The sequence below is a fragment of the Punica granatum genome, chromosome 4, assembly GCF_007655135.1.
Source record: "Punica granatum isolate Tunisia-2019 chromosome 4, ASM765513v2, whole genome shotgun sequence".
NCBI classification, from domain to species: Eukaryota; Viridiplantae; Streptophyta; class Magnoliopsida; order Myrtales; family Lythraceae; genus Punica; species Punica granatum.
The window spans coordinates 5,679,032-5,699,794 of record NC_045130.1 but is presented as its reverse complement, the minus strand read 5'-3'; the positions used below and the strand labels follow the sequence as shown (position 1 = coordinate 5,699,794).

The following is a 20,763-nucleotide window of genomic DNA, read 5'->3' as shown; positions in this document are numbered from 1 at the left end:
TAAAGCTTCATTCCTCTGATCGGGATATTATCCCAGTAAAACATGATGAACGAGGAAACTGGACTGCTGAAAGTGAAAACAGACAGTAATTGCAGATTTTGCTCGACTAAGCTAACTAAATTTCTTGTGAGCACATTGTCAGTAACATGACCGCATAGCGCAGTGGATTAGCGCGTCTGACTTCGGATCAGAAGGTCGTGGGTTCGACTCCCACTGTGGTCGTTTGTTTTTTTATTTTTCATTTTTATATTTCCTGTTTGGGCCTCGACGACGTCCGATGGCCCAAATCTCGGCTCAAAAATCCTCCGTCCCCGCTCTTCTTCTTCGCCCAGTCTGCGGCTGTCTGTCTGTCACTCACTGGCTTATCAGACTCCTCCTCTTCTTCTTCCTCTACTTGAGCTGCCGAGCCCGGGCCGACAGCCAGTGACGCTGCAGCTCTGCTGGAAATTCGAAAGTTGAAGCTCCTCCTGAGGTGCTCCCTCCCTGAGCTCTTAATCACCTCTCTCTCTACGAATTCGTCGAGCCAAAAATTTTGTCATGATAAGGTGAAGTTTAGGATGGTTTGATGAGGTAATTTAACAGCAAATGCTAAGCGGAGATGTAGATAGTATAGATGATTTCCATGGCCATGGTAGTCTGTGCATCATTGCACGAATGATAGGCAGGACTTTTGGTTTTGGGAAGATTCTTTGAATTTTTGGTGATTTGTGTTGTTTTCCTCAGGTGCACGATGAAAGAGAGGGAAGCAAAAGCTTCACTGGGTGCTTCATTGATTTCGTGATGTCGAAGTTTGAGCATTCATCCTAGTAGATATATAGTCATGCAAGCCGTCTCCACTCCATCGCCCCTCGCCCTACACAATTGCCGCTGTTTTGGACCGAAGGATAGGGATGGGAAGAGTAACCGGCATGTCTCGAGATCCAGAACACTCGCAAAGCCTCCACCAGTTCACTTCCCTAGAGGCAGCCCGAAGAAAAAGACCAAACCGTTCGCTGAAGAGGATGCGTTCCCGTCTTCTCTACCACTGCACACGAGGAACCCACATGCCATATACAGTGATATCCAGAGGTTTGCGAGGCAAAACAGGCTTAGGGAAACCCTCACCATATTGGACTACATGGACCGGCAGGGAATCCCGGTTAACATAACCACCTTCTCTTCCCTTCTCGCCGCTTGTGTTCGGTCGAAATCGTTGGAGGAAGGGAAACAGATCCATACGCATATAAGGATTAATGGGTTCGAGAACAATGAGTTCTTGAACACCAAGTTGGTCCACATGTACATGTCTTGTGGTTCCGTTGAGGATGCAAAAAGGGTGTTTGGATCATGCCCCAGCAACACCATTTATCCATATAATGCAATGATAAGGGGCACGGTTATCTCTGGTGGGAGGAGATATGCAGATGCTATTTCGGCTTTCTCTGAGGCGAGGAAGTTGGGAATAGAGTGTAATGAATATACCTTTACTTGTATGATAAAGAGCTTTGCTGGTGCTTCGGCTCTTAGACAGGGCTTAAAGATCCATGCGCTTTTGGTAAAGAACGGTTGGATTGAGAGTTCGATGCTGAGGACTGGTTTGATTGACATGTACTTCAAATGTGGAAAGGTAAAGCTTGCAAGGTTAATTTTTGAAGAAATCGATGATAAAGATATTGTCGTGTGGGGTGCAATGCTTGCAGGTTTTGCACACAATAGATTGCAAAGGGAAGCCTTGGACTATATGAGGGGGATGATATCTGAAGGGATAAGCCCAAATTCAGTTATATTGACCACGATGCTACCGGTACTTGGGGTCTTGCAGGCAAGGGATTTGGGTCGAGAGCTTCACGCTTATGTGGTGAAGACAAAGCGTTACACGAGACAACTATCTATTCAGTCTGCTTTGGTTGATATGTACTGCAAGTGCGGTGACATGGCTTATGGAAGGCAGGTCTTTTACCATTCGTTGGAGAGAAATGCTATTTCTTGGACTGCTTTAATGTCAGGTTACATCTCAAATGGGAGACTCGACCAGGCTTTGAGATCTGTAGTATGGATGCAGCAAGAAGGTTTTAAGCCCGATGTTGTTACAGTTGCCACGATACTACCAGTTTGTTCTGAGCTAAGGGCCTTGAAGCATGGGAAGGAGATTCATGCTTATGCAGTTAAGAATGAATTCTTTCCAAATGTGTCGTTGACCACTTCCTTGATGGTGATGTACTCAAAATGCGGCGTCCTCGAGTATTCCTTCAGGCTATTCGAGGACATGCCAAAGAGGAACGTGATCTCATGGACGGCCATGATCGATGCATTATATGAAAGTGGGAATTTCTGTGAAGCTCTCGGGGTTTTTCGGTCCTTTCAGCAGTCGAAGCAGAGACCCGATTCTGTAGCAGTGGCCAGGATCTTGGATGTCTGTGCCAACCTGAAGGTTCTAAAGCTTGGACAGGAGATCCACGCACATGTTCTGAAGAAAAGGTTCGAGGGAGTCCCTTTTGTTTCCGCAGAATTGATAAAAATGTATGGGAGTTGTCGGGCAACTCCTAGCGCGAGATTGGTGTTTGACTCGGTCCCTGTAAAGGGTTCACTGACTTGGACTGCAATCATAGAGGCTTATGGAGCTAGCGGATCATACCAGGAAGGAATCGATCTTTTTGATCAGATGATTTCCAACGGTTTCGCTCCAAATGGGTTCACCTTTAAGGCCGTGCTGGGTATATGTGAACGAGCTGGGTTTGCAGATGATGCCGACAGGATCTATAACTCAATGCCCTTACAGTACAAGATCAATGCTTCGAGAGAGACTTTCCCGTCAGTCGGGGAAAGGACTACTACGGCTCTTCTGGATTGCTTCGAGAAACCTCTCGAACAAACGAGTCTTTCAGTAGACTATGGCTAGCTATTAACTCATCCGGGACGTGTATTGTAATACCAATGTGTAGATTTTCTGAAATTTGTAAAATGGATACTTGAGAAAGATTGCTGATATATACATCATTCTTTTGACAAGATAACGGAAAACTGGCTCACTTTTTCACAGTCAAACAAAATCCATCGATATTTGACCATATCATTTGCAGCATAAAAATGTAAGCATCAACGACTCTCTCGCACAGTCGTACTTGTTCTACCAGTAAGATAGCAGTAGCGCGTATCTTTGCCTATTGACTTAGAAGTTGCAAGTTTGATACCTAGTGGGACTAATCGTGTCCATATATCAATTATTTATGATTTTTCTTTCATTGTATTAGGTTTTGTGCCATTTTTATTGTCAATGACCACAATTATATCAAACAAGAAAATGAGTATCGTTTTCCAGGAAAACAATTGGCCAAGATAACAGAAAAAACTAACGGAGAACGAGAAAACATGTTTTCCGTGTAGGCGGGGAAAGCAAACGCCCCCAATTTAGGGTTTAAGCTCTCTCTCTCTCTCTCTCTCTCTCTCCCGCTCTCGCTCCCTCGCTGATGTGAGATGGCTTCGTCGGGACCAGCACAGTCGCTCAAGAGGCGGGATCCGCCGGCCAACAGAGAAGCTGACCGGCTGACGGTAACTCCACTGGGTGCCGGCAATGAAGTGGGGCGGTCCTGTGTGTATATGTCCTTCAAAGGCAAGACTGTGTTGGTAATGCTACTTCTCCAATCTCCCCTCTTTCAGCAATTCTCGTCGCTTTTGGCATCGTTTGCATTTTGTAGTATTCTTTGGTTGATTTTTGCGCTTTTCGGCAGTTCGACTGTGGGATTCATCCTGCGTACTCGGGCATGGCTGCTCTGCCTTACTTCGATGAGATTGACCCTTCCACCATTGACGTTCTCCTCATAACTCAGTATGTCTTTCTTGCCTTTCCTATATGCATAATTGCTAGCTGTTTGTGGATGAACCTTAGCTCCCTGTGCCGGAATTGTATATGTTCCCTGTCCGTGTTACTTGCAATCTGCTTGACCAAGAGAAATGGATATCCCCGAATGAGTCTTTGTATATGTTACAACCGGCTGCCTGCACCAGACTTGTTTAGTGTCACAGTCACTCTTTGATGTGTTTATTTATGATACCCTTCCGTGTTTTAAGGTCGTAACAAAACATCGGACCGGGTCATTGTATATCACTGTAAATGTTTCTTTATGTCATATGCTTAGTGCTCACCGCGTGTAAACTTCTTTTTCCATGCGTCCATCGTATTATTGGTCTAATGATTGCAATATGATTGTCGAACCCTTGCAGCTTCCACTTGGATCATGCAGCTTCCTTGCCTTATTTCTTGGAAAAGGTTTGCCCCTGTCCGACTGATAATTCTTTAGAAAATTACTCTTATGATCTACTCTGTCCTCAAGCTGATTAGGGATGAATTTTTTTTTATCAGACTACATTCAAAGGTCGAGTATTTATGACTCATGCTACAAAAGCTATCTACAAGCTGCTTTTGTCGGATTACGTCAAAGTAAGCAAAGTTTCAGTTGAGGATATGTTGTTTGATGAGCAGGACATCTTCCGTTCGATGGATAAGATTGAGGTATGTGTCTTCTCTGCAGCTTCTTGATCTGGTTGTGTCACATTGATTTGGCTGTTTCTGTCTGTTTCCCTAACATTTGGACTACTTAGTTATTCCAGTCAGGTTTATTGCTTTGTAGAGGTCCATTGAGTAGATGGATGGGGTGAAATCCCCGTTTAGGTGCTCTTTTCTTTTATAATCTTTTGTTGGCGAAATTTTACGTCCATCCTACATTGTGATCGCAGCTCTAGTTGTTGCACGATTTCTCTCTTATGCGTGGACGGAGAATTACTTTTACCACATGTTAAGCGTTTATCATATAATTTCTAATTGTTCCTGTCTGTCTTAGGTGATTGATTTCCACCAAACCGTTGAGGTGAATGGCATTAGATTTTGGTGTTATACGGCTGGGCATGTTCTTGGTGCTGCAATGTTCATGGTGGACATTGCGGGTGTTCGTGTCCTTTATACTGGTGACTATTCTCGTGAAGAAGACAGGCATCTCAGAGCTGCCGAGCTTCCCCAGTTCTCCCCTGACATCTGCATTATTGAATCCACTTATGGTGTACAGCTTCACCAGCCTCGTAATATCCGTGAGAAACGTTTTACTGATGTGATCCACTCAACCATTTCCCAAGGGGGCAGAGTCTTAATCCCTGCCTTTGCTCTTGGCCGTGCCCAGGAGCTCCTCTTGATCCTCGACGAGTACTGGGCGAACCACCCCGAGCTCCATAACATCCCAATATACTATGCATCACCGCTCGCCAAAAAGTGCATGGCTGTTTATCAAACTTACATCAATTCCATGAACGATAGGATCCGGAGCCAGTTTGCGAGCTCAAATCCCTTTGATTTCAAGCATATATCGCCGCTTAAGAGCATCGAGAACTTCAATGATGTGGGTCCTTCGGTGGTGATGGCAAGTCCTAGTGGGCTTCAAAGTGGACTATCACGGCAGTTGTTTGATAGGTGGTGCTCAGATAAGAAGAATGCCTGCGTGATTCCTGGTTATGTCGTGGAAGGTACTTTAGCAAAGACCATCATCAATGAGCCCAAGGAGGTGACTCTGATGAATGGTCTAACTGCTCCCCTTAACATGCAGGTTCATTACATATCCTTCTCTGCCCACGCTGACTTTGCTCAGACGAGCACTTTCCTGAGCGAGCTCATGCCTCCTAACATCGTTCTCGTCCATGGAGAGGCAAATGAGATGGGTAGGCTTAAGCAGAAGCTTATAACCCTGTTCACCGACCGGAACGCCAAGATAATCACTCCCAAGAATTGCCAGTCAGTGGAGATGTATTTCAACTCCGAGAAAATGGCGAAAACAATCGGAAGGCTTGCTGAGAAAACCCCGGGGGTTGGTGAGACTGTTAGCGGTTTGCTTGTAAAGAAAGGCTTCACTTATCAGATCATGGCACCTGAGGATCTCCATGTCTTCTCTCAGCTCTCCACGGCAAATGTTAACCAGAGGATTACTATTCCCTACACTGGTGCCTTTGGTGTGATTAGTCATCGACTGAAGCGGATTTACGAGAGTGTGGAATCTTCAACTGATGAAGAGCTGGGGATCCCTACTTTAAGAGTACACGATCGAGTCACCGTGAAGCTTGAATCAGACAAGCATATTTCACTGCACTGGGCTTCAGATCCAATCAGCGACATGGTCTCGGATTCCATTGTTGCTCTGGTTCTGAACATCAGCAGGGAGATACCAAAGGTTGTGGTCGAATCAGAAGAGTTGAAGACCGAGGAAGAAGACGACGGGAGCAGCAAAAAGGCAGAGAAGATTGTTCATGCGCTCCTCGTGTCCCTCTTTGGGGACGTGAAATTTGGAGAGGACGGTAAGTTGGTGATCAATGTCGATGGGAACGTGGCACACCTCGATAAACAGAGTGGGGAGGTCGAGAGCGAGAATGAAGGCCTCAAAGAAAGAGTGAAGGTTGCTTTCCGGCGGATCCAGGGTGCCGTCAAACCGATCCCCCTCTCAGCGTCTTAGCTCACCCCTCTTTTGTATCATAATGGTTCAAGGGTGAACCTCGTGGCCATGCGAGTAGTCTTGCAGAGATGGCCTAGAAAGGAAGCGTAGCTGTTGATCTTCACAGACGTTGTGGCATTGAGAGGGATACTAAAAAATTACTGCTTGCGATTCATCTGGTTCAAAGACGGTGATAATTAATTGGGAAAAAAAAAACATATCGAAACATCTTTTTACTCATTGTCTCAATCCTTTTTTTAATGGTCGATATCGTGACTACAGCCTTTATATGCAAGCAGCTGATACTGATAGGTACATTTTTATTTTAATTATATTCAATAAATGAATGTTATCTTAATTTTTGGGCCTCAAAAAAGCCCCGTCAGCAGAAGTAATGCGGCCAATAGTAAATTAGCGGTTTGTACTATATTGTTACGGTTTGAAAAGAAAATGTACTCGATTGTTACGTATTTGAGCTTTTGTACCAAATTGTTACGGTTTCGTACCAGTCGTACAATTTACCCCAGATGAATACTAATCTTGATTACTAATGTGTAAGTGAAATTACAAAATGTCTTCGAGCGTATTGGTCGTGAGTATCTCTACTCAGAGGTCGGCTTACCTTCACCGGGAACGCTTTCGGTGCATTTCAAATTCGGTATTCCATATTATTCTGTCATTGGAAGTACATTTTGCCGGTTCTATCGTTAAGTATGGATTAAAGCTTTGGAAGAGAGAGGCCTCACAAAAGGAAGTCTTTGAATTAACTTTTTTTTTTTTTTAAAAAAAAAGGAATTATCTGAATATATTTTTTTTTTATGTACTTTGTCAATCGGGGCGGTTTGCTCAAAACTCGTCATTTCATTCAGCCCCCAGAAACTTCAACGGTGAGCAGAGAGAGAGAGAGAGAGAGAGTGGAAGGGGAAGAATCCGACAGGGAGGAGAGGAGAGGAACATCGCTAAGCAGAGACGAAAAGTGTTCGCTTTGATTTCCGTTTCCTCATTTCCTTCCGAGATCTCGTACTCTTCAACTCCTCTCGGCAGCAAAAGGTGCGTCGATTCTATTCTGTCTCTCTCTCTCTCTCTCTCTCTCTCTCTTCGGGGCTTTCGTCGAATTTGTCCTGAGGCTGCCGTTCCTCGCTCTGCTAATCTCACTCATTGGGTGATTACGACGCGTCCGTGTTGTCATTTCGATCGAGTTTCTATTTTTGGACGTGTCTCGTGGGTTGTGCGCATTCTGGGTTCCATGTCGAATTCGCAGTTGTCAGTCGGGGATTGTTCATTGGATTGGAGCTGAGAGTGGGAAGGTTTCAGTCACGGATTGGTGGGATTGTGAATTCACATTTCACCGCTGTCCGTTCAAAATTACTAATTTTGGGACTGTTCTACTCTAGCTGTTGTGGGATATTCTGTTTTTTCTATGGCATGTAAGGCTGTCGATTATGAATCTATGATTTAACCTATGAGGAACCAGTTGGCAGCTTTTAGCGTTGTCAATTACCAAAATACAGCGCATTGTTGGTTTGAAACCTCTAAAGTGTCCGTAGCTGGATGCTCAAAACCTTGGTCTCTGATCGTTCTGGTGTTGGTCCAGCTCTGCAACAGCCCCTTTTAAGGGGTAGAAATAAATCAGTTGCTAGGTTCTAGCTCATTCCAAGCTCGTCCCCTCGCATGTCAGTGCTTTCCCACTGCTGTCTGTTTGAATTTCTCGGCGAAATCCTGTTTCGAAAAACCAGTTGGTTCAACATGGATTTTACTTGCGTCTCTGACTTCTTCTTTTTTAATGGTTGTTGGCAGATAGGGGATCTCGTTATGTCAGGTTCCAAAGGTTCGTCTGACATGAGAAGTGTGATGTACTCTGGAAAGCATGCTTTGCTGCCTCCTAAGAGCCCGTTTCCAAGTCTTTCCCCTGCGTATGCTGATTATGTGCCCAATCCTCCCGTTGCAACGAAAGCTGTCCAGAGGCCCAGAGAGGGTTATGCCCACCACCAGCGGACCTCCTCTGAAAGTTTTCTGATGGAGGAGCAGCCTTCCTGGCTCGATGATTTGCTTAACGAACCGGAGACTCCTGTTCGCAAGGGAGGCCACCGCCGCTCATCAAGTGACTCGTTTGCCTATATAGATGTCGCTAGTATTGGTAATCTAGATTACATGGCTCAAGGTGATTACAAGTACAGAAATATGGTTCCTAAAGCTGGTTGGAGATCTCAAGATTTTGATCACCGGGCTTCTCTGCATAATGAACTGAAATACGTAAAGCACAAGAACAAGCCATGGGAATCTCCTGTACATGCTTCACCCCATGCTTCTAGTGGTCTGCCATCTGCTAAGGATAATGTTGCCAGTCAAAATTCAGGACCATCATGTGCACTGCAAGAAGTTGAAAAGACTCCACTTCCATCAGGTGAAAAGCAAGATCAGGTTGAAGCGAGTCCGAATGATTCAAAGGGTTCTTCTGAAAGAAAAGATCGGGCAAAATCTTCTTCATCTGACACGGATACGAAACGGGCAAAACAGTATGTCCTTTGCCACTTTTTCTTCCATGTCTGTTCTCTCCCTCTCTCTAAAAGAAAGGAAAAAAAAAATCAATCAATCTTGGTACTTGCACTTAATAAGCAAATTAGCTTGATAATGCTTATTAGAGAGTGGGGATGCTTAATCCACTGTGGATTTTCTGGATGATACGAAGATGTAGAAAGTAGGAAAGAACTGTTGGTCTTCTTTGGCCGGTGAAAAAATTATTGGTAATAGGCTGAATAGCTTTATAATGCTCATTAATGAACGGGAATGCTTGATCCGCTATGGATTTTCTGGATGATAAAAGATGTAGATAGTTTATAAATTTTAAGTTATGCTGTTACAAAACTTTCTATAAGTGGGAGTTATGTGATCAGATTTGTTATCTGTGGGATAGAAGCGTCGTATGAATGACATGGATAACATAAAAATTATCTTCTCGCAGGCAATTTGCTCAGCGTTCACGAGTCCGGAAACTTCAGTACATAGCTGAGTTAGAGAGGAATGTGCAAGCTTTGCAGGTAAGGACTGCCAGAATCTGTCATGCTTCTTAGCGTAAATGTTTTTAGCCGGAAATGTGGATTCTGCAGTATCTAATGTGGTTTTGATGTTCACTTCTTGTTTGTTCTGCAGTTGGAAGGATCTGAAGTTTCAGCTGAAATTGGATTTCTCAACCAGCAGAATCTTATCCTGAGCATGGAGAACAAAGCCCTAGAACAAAGATTGGAAAGTTTAGCTCAGGAGCAGTTAATAAAATACAGTGAGTTACTTTTACCTGAATGCTTTCCATCTCTATATATGCTTCAGCATGGTTGTGCTTCAGAATAGAATGGGCAATGTTGGATAGATTTGATTATCCTTGGATTAAATTCTCGGATATGTTGGGATGGAATGGAGATTCTGAATTTTATTAAAAGATTGAAATGTTAAGAGACTGTAATATTAGCTGATTTATATGCATGTCCTTGATGTGTGAAAGAATTTGCTTTATGTGACAGTGGAGCATGAAGTTTTGGAGAGGGAGATAGTGAGGTTAAGAGCTCTGTACCAACAGCAGCAACAGCAGCAGCAGCCTCAATCATCATCCACTCACCAACGCTCCAACAGTAAAGACCTCGATTCCCAGTTTGCAAAACTCTCTCTCAAGCACAAGGGTTCTACATCTAGCCGAGTGACATTGTGAGTGGTCTTGCAACTCCACAGTTAGGTTTAAAACACGGCTGAACCTATCATGACCCCCAGTTGGCCATCTGGGCTGCTGCTAATGCCACATTAGGACCACGATCTCTTCTGCTTGTGCTGCTCTTTACTCCTATTGCCTGTACGGCTACATTACATCTCCCACTGCTCTACCTGTGTCCTGTTCTCATTTGTTAATTACGGTAGGATAATTGTGCGCCTGGTGTCATGTGCTGGAGAATCACCAGCTCCAGCATATGATAATGCCTGAGGTGGTAACTGAGGACAGGTTCAGAGCTTCGGCCATTCACTGTTTAGTTTACTGTTCATCTTTCTTTCAAAGTTTCTGTTGTAGAATGTGGAAGTGGTAGATTCGCTGCATCTACGTGCATTGGAGCATTACGCGATGGAGAATGGGGAAAATAGGAATCGAATCGCTGGGTTGTACAATTGAGTTCACTGATATTTTGAGTTGCTCTCCCTCAGTTTTCGTTGTCCTTGATGTAGCATGCCACTATTGATCTTTCCCAAGTGTGTGATTCTTGTAGCCTTTATTTTCAGATCACAGATGATGTTATCAATATATTGATCAGCTCGACTGGTAACTTCGCCACATCGAGGTGGAAGCCTCCCTCGGGTTTCTGGGCTAGTGAAGAATCAACTCTCTGGGCTAGTGAAGAATCAACTCGACAAAATTGGCTGTCTCCACATTTAGAGTTGAAAGTCACTTTAAAAATCCAGTTTACTATCAGATAACTAGCCAGGATGATGACCAAGTAAGACCTGACCGTGAGGATGTATGAATGTTCCATGACTAGTTTTTGCACCTTAGGCAAGGGTCGGCCTGCGGACCAGGCCATAAACACGTAGCTCAGTCCCTGATATGACTGGCTAAATCTGGTGGGTGAATACGTTATGGGCGTCCTCTAACAATGCCTACCTACTACAGGCTGGCCCATGATCGGGTCTATACAACACTGCCCCACTGGTGGCCCAACATCATGTAATGCTCTGCATATGCTCTGGAGACTGATCAAATCGATTATACAGAACTTAACAATATCTCGCCCGTGATACACGTCCATATTGACCATCCGATCCGGATGGCACGCCCACTGCAGTAAATAAAAACTGGATGAAATGAATCATAAGGAGATAACCAAATTGCATGAAAGCCCAAACTCCTGTGGCTGTATTGCGACTAGCTATATACCGAGTACAATATAGACGTCAAAAAGGGCGAAATAACACAAGTAGCCAGAAGCTAAAGTGGGTATCTGATAATTAGCGTTCAACATCCCTCAGATAAAAAGGTCGCTTCTGCAAAAAAGTAGAGCATAACATGTCCCTGCCGAGGAAGATGTCCAAAAGCCTTGATGTGATGGTGCAACTTCGAACACCCTGCAAGTGAAGTAGACTATAAAGATCGAAATATAGCCAATTTCTTAAGCATGGAAACTGGGTTCTGATATGATTTCATTGAGTGGCCAAAGCATGCAGGTGAACTTGGCATAATATAGCCACTTGACCAAAACCACAACCGAAATCAACAGAAAGGACTAGTAGCTGCCAAAGACAATGAAATGGGCAGAGAGAAGTCACATTTCAACAGACTAATATATTGTCTAACAGAATAACTCCAGTTCCGGGAAGAAATTATTGCTATGTAGAAAAATTACTCTTTATTCTAATTCCGTCTATGAAACCCATCCATCCAAATTTTTTGTTAGCAACACTACTATTAGATAAATTAAAATTAACATAATCATCTATGGAGCATACCTTCAAATAAGAGTACAGCAAACATGCTGTAAGATCAACGAGCCCAACATAGAGGATCACGAGTGCCTCTGCCTCTTGGCAGTGTCCTCATGGAACATCTCCCAGTTGTTATGGTCAAGGCCACTTAAGTCATCAAGGTCCGCAATGGTGAGCAAGTACTCGGTGAGCTTCACGAGCTCCTGGTCACTATCTCGACTTTTATGGGCCTTTCTGAATGGTCTGATTATCAAGCCATTCTGAGGGTTCATTACAAAGTTCCTTCGCAAGTCATCGAACATTATGGTGTTTTTTGGACTGTAAAACTGGAATACAACCAATAAACAACACATCACACAATAATTACACATTCTATATGGATTGGAGATAATTATAGCATCTGGAAAAAGAAAATATTTTTCTTCCGAAAATTTTCGGAGGATTTTCCTCCGACTGTCTCTTTGCTTGAAAAAGCCACCCATTCTTCATGTGTTTACGTGACTGCCCCTTATGAGGCAATCGGCAGTGCCGATTCGGAGGAAATAGCAATCCTCATCTGGAAAAGCTGGAATAAGCTTGGATTAGTTACCTCGGGGAATTGAGCCCAGATCAGGCCAAGGGGCTTGCAATCAAAGATCCCCCGCGTATCTGATTGTACTGTAATCATAGCCAAGTGATCTAAGAGAGCGGTGATTTTGTAACTCGGATTGTTAAGGACTCCGAGTTGTTCCATCTTAACTTCAACCCACTTCATGCTGCGAAAACAAAGCAGTGTGAGCATTAACAATTATTAACCATTTCCCAATTGTTCTATTTCATACATACTACGAAGTAGAAGTTCCAAGTCGCAGGAGAAGCAAAATTACAAATGGAGCCAGATAAAAAGCTAAGACCTTTGATTGTACAAAAATTTAGCAAAAGGAGAAACCACTTGACCGTAGAGGCAGAGTACGTACACAAATTTTTAAACAAGAGAATTAGACAATAGGTACCTGGTTGCAGACCATATCATGATATCATATCCTGCATATGCAGCCGTGAGAAATTCATGGAGATCTGCACAAGATAAGGTTAGAACTTACAGGAGGCAAAAGATTCAAATGGAAACGGGAAATCTGCAACAAAGAGTCGCTTACAAGGACGCATCAATTCAAGAGGGTTCTCTGCTGTGGATCGATGATCAAACAGAGTATAATCAATGTCCAAGACTAGCAGCTTCTTTCCTTCACGGCAAGGATTCCGGGTCTTAATCTACCAACGCAAAGCACATTATCACCATTCCGAAGCTTGCACAGCTAAACATACGATTTTCTACTGACTGAAAGTTCAATGACTGACCTTGTATTGATCGATCCGTTTCCTCAGTTTCCGTTTATTGACTTCCTTATCTTTGATGTCAACAACTTCATCTTGTCCAAGCTCAAAGTCATCAACAATCTCCGGAGAATCCACTTGGTCAACAATGATATCATCTTCGACAGTACTGGAGGATCAGAAGGAACAAGAACAAGCCGAAGTTTAGTCCAATAAGTACATTGGAAGTGCATCATAGTCTCCACAGAGCTATGATGTAACCTAAAAACGCCATTTCTGGACCAAATTTCAGCTTCAACACGGAGAACCAACTGAACGTAAAAGGGAGACCTAGGGCATCCTGTGCGCAACGATGGAGAGAGAGAGAGGGGAAGAGAGACGGACCCGATCATGGTCATCTTGAGGGAGGACTTAAGGGGGAGCTGAGAGAGCAAGACGGAGTCATCGGCGAGCTTGGAGCCGACCTTAGGGTAGAGGAGCTTCTGGCGCTTGGGGAGGACGTTGGTGAGCTCGCATATCCGGCGCTTGAGCTCGCCCACCGAGTCGTCGCCGCAGATGCGGACGGTGTACTCCTTCCCGCTCCACTTCACCGTCAGGGTCAGCTCTTCCTCAGACGCCGACGAGACCGCAGCCGGAGGCGCCGCGAAGGAAGAGGAAGAGGAGGAAGCCATTCCTAGATTCTGCGTCTCGGCCTCTCTCCCTCTCCCGGTCGGTTCGAGTGAAGCGTCCGTACAGAAGTGTCTCTCAAAGAAGGAAAGAAGGCAGCAATCAGCAAAGCAGTGAGGAGGGGGGGAGGAGAGAGCTTAATGGGCCTATGGGCCTCCTCCTACCATACTCATGGGCCCCTAAGGCCCAAACAGTTGGATCATTGAAGGCCCAAAGTGTAAAGAGCACGACTTTGTCCTCAAATTTTTTCATTTGCAGGATATGCACGCGGGCCTAAAAGTACAAGGATATGAAATAAATAAAGCGAAATAAAACGACACGTAAATCCCGATAGTGAGAATCAAACACTTCTTAATTCTAAATGGCATCTTGTGTTACTGCACTAAACTCCTTCCTCACTCTATCCTTGAATCTTAATATATACATATATATATGTGTGTGTATGTACGTGCACATATACCTATCTTACTTTAGGATATGGAAATTCATTTCATCGTGAACTATTGAAGGTATCAAATTCATGGCACGGCGAATCGCAATGGAACCACGCGGGAGTTATCGTACGAAGCAATACTATTTCATTATGGACTTTCAAATGCCTTACGAAGAAGAAGTCTCCATGTATTTATTTATGCTGGTCTAATCTAATCCATGGACTTCCTCACAACACACACACCCCCACAAAAACATGTGGGAATAAAGCTCGTCGGAACGTTCATTGGATGTGGGAATAAAACATCTGGTCTTAGACAAGACTTTCATACGGATCCGTACTACCATTTTCTTCGTTTAACATATTTCATTCTCCCGTGTCTTACTAAAACTTTGCCATTTTCATTTAACAGCCTTGATGCATTCACCGCACGCGTTCCACATCCGAGTTGAGTCTGCTCTGCAAAGGCGGTGGTCTTGAAAATGAATCTCCTGGGATGCACGTCCGCAATCCCGACATGAGAAACAACCAACCATGGTGCAAAAAATGAAGGAATAAAGAGCCATATTCGGCGCATACATGCTTCTAGACCCGATCCGTCCAAAGCCTCAACTAAAACGGAGCAAAACAGTTACGCGGTTCATCGTCTTATCAAGATCTTCACTCTGGATTCAAATCGGATTCATCCAACCCGAATTACGTCGCGCAACAAACTCAATGCAGTCAGGTCCCCAACATTCATTAGTTTACACTCATCCAGTGAATTGACTTCCAACGCGGGCAATAATGGCATCAACAGCAACGCTTTCTTGACCCCACTCCCCAACGGGAAAGGGTGACAAAAAACAGAGAAGGAATCATATATTACTTTAATATCTTTCAATCGATGAGAAAAGTACAATTTTTTTAAGGCAGCCGAGGGATTAATTAAATGAATCTGAATTCACAGTCAAAACACGTGGAGAAATTGGATTGTCCCATTGATGTTTCTTGGAAGGGAGATATCCAATAGAAAATGCGCAAAAAACACATCAACGTGGGTGTTTTCTTGATATTCAATTCAGTCTCATTGACAATGGCGACCCATATAAATCCCACCCAACTCAGGCATGTCAATTCAACAAACAGATAAAGGGCAAACGGCAAAGCTAGCTTCTTTTCTTCAATACACAGTTGAAGCTCGAGAATGGCGGGAGGAGGAGTCGGTGCCTCGGAGATGGAGTCGTCGCATTGCTTGCTAGTGGAGTCGATCCGTCAGCATCTTCAGGAGGACAATGTCGAGAACGGAAGCGGGTTCTTTCGCCGGAGCCCGAGCTTCAGCAGCATCTTGCTGGCGGAGAGCTGGAGCGAGCTGCCGCTGAAGGTGGATGACTCGGAGGACATGGTGGTTTACGGAGCTCTCTGTGATGCTCTCAGCTCCGGGTGGGACCCGGCACCTGGGGGTATGGAGCTGAGGGAGGCGGCTCCGGAGGTTGAGAGGAACGATGCGGCGGAGGAGGCGGTGAGTCAGTCGCAGTCGGCGGCGGTGGAGCCGGAGAGGCACTACAGGGGAGTGAGGAGGAGGCCGTGGGGGAAGTACGCAGCGGAGATCAGGGATCCAAAGAGGAACGGAGCGAGGATCTGGCTCGGCACCTACGAGACACCGGAGGACGCCGCGGTGGCCTACGACAGGGCCGCATTTCAGATGCGCGGGGCGAAGGCGAAGCTCAACTTCCCTCACCTGATTGGCTCAGTGAACTACGAGCCAGTGAGGGTGAGCCCGAAGCGGCGGTCGCCGGAACCTAGTTCGCCGTCATCCTCCTCGAGTGGTGCGTCCCCCAAGCAGAAGCAGAGGAAGACCGGATCGCAGTTTGAATACGGGAGTGAGCTCGAAATGGGGTTCTCACCAGACGAGCAATTCTTCGCTTAAAATTGTACAAAAAATGAGAAAATCGCAATATTATTTTCCGAAGTTTAAAAGCCAAAAATAGAGAAATTATTTTTCCATTTTAATTTCCAAAATTCAGAAACAAATATCTCCCGATTTAACGGACCAATTGGCAATTAGATGGAAATGGAATAATCGAAAAGAAAAAAAGGCATAAGCGATCGAGATGTGATTCAAATACAACAATGCAATGTTTGGCATGCGAGAATGGAAGGAGGAACAAAAATGAATCACTGGTCGCTACAACTCACCTACCGAAACTTCCCGAGATCACAAACTAAGGCTGTTTTATTTTATACACGACTCATCATCATATAATGAAAGAAGAAAACGAGGAAAATTAGCGGATTTTACTCGAGACAGGGAAGACGATGAGGAAAGGGAGATCAAATGCTAGTCCTCATATTCCGTCTCCTCATCGTCTTCCTCGTTATGCTCGGTGTATCTCCACCCATCCTCCATGTTCTCCCGATCCTCCTCCGTCTCCTCGCTGTCTTCCTCCTCGTACATCTCTTCCTTGACAGGCCAGGGCTTCTTAACCACAGCCACTGGGGTAGGAGTAGGGCTCGAGGCCTTCCGCTTTGTAGCCTTCGCAGGGGCCACCTTCGCTCTGGACTTGGCCCTGCTTTGTTTCGGGTTCTTTCCATTACAGGCACGTTTCGCAATGTACGTCTCCTGGTCGCTTGCCTCGTCCATGTCATGGTCAGGATTATGAGCAGCGGGGGTGCCCTCAGGATTCTCTTCAGCCATGTGCCCTGGATGCTCTCTCCTAAGGTGAAGCTTGAGCTTATATTCGTGAATGTAGGCCTTCTCGCAACCTTCGTATGGGCAAGCATAAGGGCGGTCTGATGATGCAGACCCATAAGCCCCGGAAGAGGGCTTTGAAACTTTAGGTGGTTTCTCTACGGGCGGGGTGTACTTGGGGAGGTCAACTGGTGCACTCTGTAAAAATTGATGATCACCTTTTTGCTGGACAGACAAGAAGTAAAAATTGATGATCAGGTTACATAAGAAAGTCGGAAATCTTGTATCCATCATATCCTTCATCAACTAATGATGTGCCAAAAAAACAATAAAAGCGATTAAAAGAGGTACCAACCCTTTCATGGTGGGCAGCAATGTGATTCTTAAGTTTGTACTCATGAGCATATCTCTTCCCACAATCGGGGTACGGGCAGATGTGATAGTTCTCCTGTGAATGAGTTTTCATGTGGGACCTCAGGTTGAAATCCAGTGAAAATGCCTGCGTTCCATATGCAAACTATTTAGACATAGGTAGGCAGCAATCTAAAGCATTAAGAAGGGAAGTGCCAAATCCTTTCCACGGGTTAGGAACTCCGAAATCAGAAGAACATGAGCCCACATGTAACAGAACCACTTCTGAAGATTAGATTAACTGCCATCCGACTGAGAAATGATGATATATCCCAAAGTAAGAAAGTTTAATTACCTTACCACAACCTTCATGTGGACAAATGAAATCTCTTTCACCTGTATGGATAAGAAAGTGTCTCTTGAGCTTGGAACTATCCAAAAATTTCTGCAACATGAAAGGACAACGCTCAGCATTATAAGGAAAATATGAAGGGGCAAGTTGAAGAGTAAAATCTTAAATAGTTGGATAGAAATATATCAAAATAGAACCAACGAAGCAAGCTTTTCTTGATACTTCAGGAACTTTTCCAAATTAATTGAGAAGAAGACAAAGGGGGAGTAACACTACTCTAAAAGCAAGCTGAGTATCTTCCAAACACCAGTTGTATTAACCGAGACAACTCAGAAGCACCTCACAATTGCAATTTCTTTTTTTCTCAAGGAATTAATGCCAGGATATTATTGTATCAAAAAGCACCAATTCTTCTTTCAGAATACACTATATAAGAGATAGTTATGAAGAAATAAAGGAATTTGCCAGTAATCCCTCAAAACTTAGTGCCAGCAATGTACTGACTGAAAACGGTTAAAAAAAACTAAAGTGGTCACATCATAGGTCAAAGTAAAAGACAATCCAGTATACCTTTCCACATCCCTCGTAATGGCACACATACTGTCTCTCTCCATGAATATGCGAATGCTTCCTTAAAGCACCAGCATCAATGAAGGTCTTTCCACAGCCTTCATAACTGCACAGAAAGAGAACTTCCGTGGTCGGTTCTGGCTCAGGTTCAGGTTCCTTCGGCTCATTTTCCTTTTCTCCCAAATCTCTCAACCCATCCTCTGCACATGCAGAATCAAAAGGCAACCTTAAGCAATCACCAATAATATTATGAACATACGACACTAACATACCACACAACAGAGTTTATAACTAATAAAACAAAAGGCAAGATCAAGTCTACCCAGAGATCAAACCACTACACCCGTGACCGTGAAAATACATTAAGAAAATCATTCCATTTTGATTTTACCTTTAAAAAGATGGATTGGACAACAATAAGAATTCAAAACAGAAGAGGATATTAGAAACGCCATGGAAGGCCCAACGACGAGTCAGCTGGGAAGGATGAGAGACCCGCATCATGCAAGTTAGATGCACATGTAATAACTTAACGCAAAAGGAACAGGGATTACAGGCATACAGTAGAACAAATTCGGGGCATTTAAAATCTATATAGCAAATCAGTTGTCTCTTCCAAACCCAAAATTCAAAATACACATAAAACGACCAGCAAAACTTAAGCCTCCTTCTGATCATGCCAATCTATTGCCAGTCATCCTCTAACTGCAGGAATGTGATTTAAAAAGAAATTGCCAAGGGACGATTTTTTTTTCCTTAAAAGGAGCAAAGAGAGGCTGCAGATACGAAGAGCGAAGAAGAAGATGCTACCTGTAATCCATCTCAAGAGAGAGCACTTCCCTCCAGTTGCTACGACATCCTGAGGCACCCTGAGAACAGCACGGAGCGAAACCATAAGGAAAGGACAGAGCTTGCAAGTTAGTGATTTCCCCACACCATATTTCTAAAACAGCAGCAGTAGCAGCAGAAATCGTTCAATACAAATTCACAACGAAGAATTCAATAGCCACATCCCGAATCGCAAAATTTGAAGCTCCATCTATCAACAGCAGCAGTGGAGCCCTAGAACTAACCAATCCATGAAAAAGGGGGACTGGAGGAGAAGATGAGGATGACGAGGGAGAGGATGGAAATTACCACTCCCGGAACCATTTAACGGCGGGCGTCCTGGCCTTGATGATGGGGCGTCGCTCGAATATGTTGTGGCTGAAATGAGTCTCCATGGCGCAGACACGCTTTCTCTTCTCTGCAACCGGCGATGAATTCTGGCTGGGGTTCTACAGTTCCATTGCCCGACGAGATGGGGGAAGAGGAAGAAGAAGGTAAGCTAGGGCTTGGGATTTGATTGGCTTCTCCGACGGTTCCACGGCGGTTTCCAAAGTCAGCGGCATAGCTGATCGAATCCGAGCTTTATATATGTGGCCGTGCCCTCCCGTAAGAACGGAACCCGCGCGGGCGGGTAAAGCAGCTGCAGAGTTTGCTCCGAGGAGTTAGAAGAGGACTGCACTTGCCTAAGTTGCCTTCGTTAGCCTTACCTTGTTACGTTAAAAAAAAAAATCAACTTTGCACACTTTTTTTTTTTAACACGAATTATTTTTCTTTGCATGAGATTACACCGGACTTTCAATCTATTGTCGCGCTTGACTCGATGTCAATTTCCTTTTCATTTTAACGGATTTGTTGATATGGTACTTGATGGTGACAAATGGCCTAAAGAGATTGGCCAAGTCGACCCCGTGTAATTTTTTGATAAAATTTATTCTGAAAATTTTTTAAAAAATGAAAAATAACAATCAAAGCCATGAAGAGAAAGATGGGGGAGGTGGCCGGCGGGAGCCTCGCTGGGAGCCACCAACCCCTAATTGAGGTCACATATGACAGGTTCCTTCAATTTCAATTGGCGGGGACCTTACCAGCGATCTCGACCCACCACCCCCCAACAATTGGTGTCGCCGGCGATAACAGACGTCCTTAGCAACACCAATTTGTGGCGTATGCCGGCGAGACCCCATGGCCAGCTCCCTCCCCCCTCTTCCTCCAAATCATGGCATCTCTTCTGTTTTTCATTTTCTTCTTTATTTTTCAAAATATTTTTTATTAATAAAATTCTACGGGCCCACTCGATCAATCTTCACGTGTCACGTATTGTGCCAAACGTGATTATGAATAAAAAATTGGTGCATTTCCATTTTCAAAGAAAAACGTATTACAAATAAAAAAGGAAAGTATAAACTTCTTTTTTTATTTTTTTTGGTAATTTACTCTTTCTTTAATTTTTTGTTTTCTTTGGGACCAGAAATTATATTAAGAAAATATCGGCTTTCCCCGACTAATTGAGATCCAATCAGACAGATTATGCAAGTGATCCAATTGAGATTATTATTCTGCCACGTCACTTCACTGTGACTCGATCTTTTTGTCAAAAGGTCGCAACGTTGGATCATCAAGACAATTTCATTGAATTATTGAATCAAGAGTTCATATTTTGTATGACTCAAATTATAAT

General features: G+C 44.1%; 6 protein-coding genes and 1 non-coding gene across 10 annotated transcripts; 5 read left to right on the top strand and 2 right to left on the bottom strand.

Moving 5' to 3' along the window:
- Nucleotides 1-148: 148 nt before the first annotated feature.
- Nucleotides 149-222, top strand: TRNAR-UCG. Its single transcript has one exon. It is a non-coding gene; the product is annotated as a tRNA-Arg (tRNA).
- A 60-nt stretch (nucleotides 223-282) lies between these two features.
- LOC116206074 (pentatricopeptide repeat-containing protein At1g71460, chloroplastic) lies at nucleotides 283-2,993 on the top strand. Of its 3 annotated transcripts, none has more exons than XM_031538811.1 (2): nucleotides 283-472; nucleotides 724-2,993. In XM_031538811.1, the coding sequence occupies exon 2, from the start codon at nucleotides 821-823 to the stop codon at nucleotides 2,876-2,878; it is 2,058 nt and encodes a 685-aa protein (XP_031394671.1). In that variant the 5' UTR covers nucleotides 283-472; nucleotides 724-820; the 3' UTR covers nucleotides 2,879-2,993. The 3 variants fall into 3 exon arrangements, with proteins under 3 accessions (XP_031394671.1, XP_031394672.1, XP_031394673.1); XM_031538812.1 differs by having other exon boundaries at nucleotides 283-545; XM_031538813.1 differs by having other exon boundaries at nucleotides 283-570.
- A 388-nt stretch (nucleotides 2,994-3,381) lies between these two features.
- LOC116204558 (cleavage and polyadenylation specificity factor subunit 3-I) lies at nucleotides 3,382-6,831 on the top strand. Its single transcript, XM_031536704.1, has 5 exons — nucleotides 3,382-3,603; nucleotides 3,708-3,805; nucleotides 4,201-4,246; nucleotides 4,340-4,489; nucleotides 4,818-6,831. Exons 1-5 carry the CDS (start codon nucleotides 3,454-3,456, stop codon nucleotides 6,465-6,467), a joined length of 2,094 nt encoding a protein of 697 aa, XP_031392564.1. The 5' UTR covers nucleotides 3,382-3,453; the 3' UTR covers nucleotides 6,468-6,831.
- A 444-nt stretch (nucleotides 6,832-7,275) lies between these two features.
- On the top strand, nucleotides 7,276-10,755 carry LOC116204560 (uncharacterized protein At4g06598). Of its 2 annotated transcripts, none has more exons than XM_031536707.1 (5): nucleotides 7,276-7,496; nucleotides 8,244-8,962; nucleotides 9,409-9,484; nucleotides 9,597-9,723; nucleotides 9,962-10,755. In XM_031536707.1, the coding sequence occupies exons 2-5, from the start codon at nucleotides 8,259-8,261 to the stop codon at nucleotides 10,144-10,146; spliced, it is 1,092 nt and encodes a 363-aa protein (XP_031392567.1). In that variant the 5' UTR covers nucleotides 7,276-7,496; nucleotides 8,244-8,258; the 3' UTR covers nucleotides 10,147-10,755. The 2 variants fall into 2 exon arrangements, with proteins under 2 accessions (XP_031392567.1, XP_031392568.1); XM_031536708.1 differs by lacking the exon at nucleotides 7,276-7,496 and adding an exon at nucleotides 7,590-8,119.
- A 508-nt stretch (nucleotides 10,756-11,263) lies between these two features.
- On the bottom strand, nucleotides 11,264-13,983 carry LOC116204561 (ubiquitin-like domain-containing CTD phosphatase). Its single transcript, XM_031536709.1, has 7 exons — nucleotides 13,599-13,983; nucleotides 13,239-13,383; nucleotides 13,037-13,151; nucleotides 12,893-12,956; nucleotides 12,490-12,655; nucleotides 11,925-12,226; nucleotides 11,264-11,543 (listed from the first exon to the last, which is right to left on the bottom strand). Exons 1-6 carry the CDS (start codon nucleotides 13,883-13,885, stop codon nucleotides 11,981-11,983), a joined length of 1,023 nt encoding a protein of 340 aa, XP_031392569.1. The 5' UTR covers nucleotides 13,886-13,983; the 3' UTR covers nucleotides 11,264-11,543; nucleotides 11,925-11,980.
- Nucleotides 13,984-15,321: 1,338 nt separating this feature from the next.
- LOC116204562 (ethylene-responsive transcription factor 13-like) lies at nucleotides 15,322-16,349 on the top strand. Its single transcript, XM_031536710.1, has one exon. It carries the CDS (start codon nucleotides 15,500-15,502, stop codon nucleotides 16,220-16,222), a length of 723 nt encoding a protein of 240 aa, XP_031392570.1. The 5' UTR covers nucleotides 15,322-15,499; the 3' UTR covers nucleotides 16,223-16,349.
- A 23-nt stretch (nucleotides 16,350-16,372) lies between these two features.
- On the bottom strand, nucleotides 16,373-19,780 carry LOC116204559 (zinc finger transcription factor YY1). The gene is made up of 6 exons (XM_031536706.1): nucleotides 19,395-19,780; nucleotides 19,068-19,126; nucleotides 18,258-18,457; nucleotides 17,691-17,780; nucleotides 17,340-17,483; nucleotides 16,373-17,209 (listed from the first exon to the last, which is right to left on the bottom strand). Exons 1-6 carry the CDS (start codon nucleotides 19,478-19,480, stop codon nucleotides 16,634-16,636), a joined length of 1,155 nt encoding a protein of 384 aa, XP_031392566.1. The 5' UTR covers nucleotides 19,481-19,780; the 3' UTR covers nucleotides 16,373-16,633.
- Between the last annotated feature and the right edge of the window lie 983 nt (nucleotides 19,781-20,763).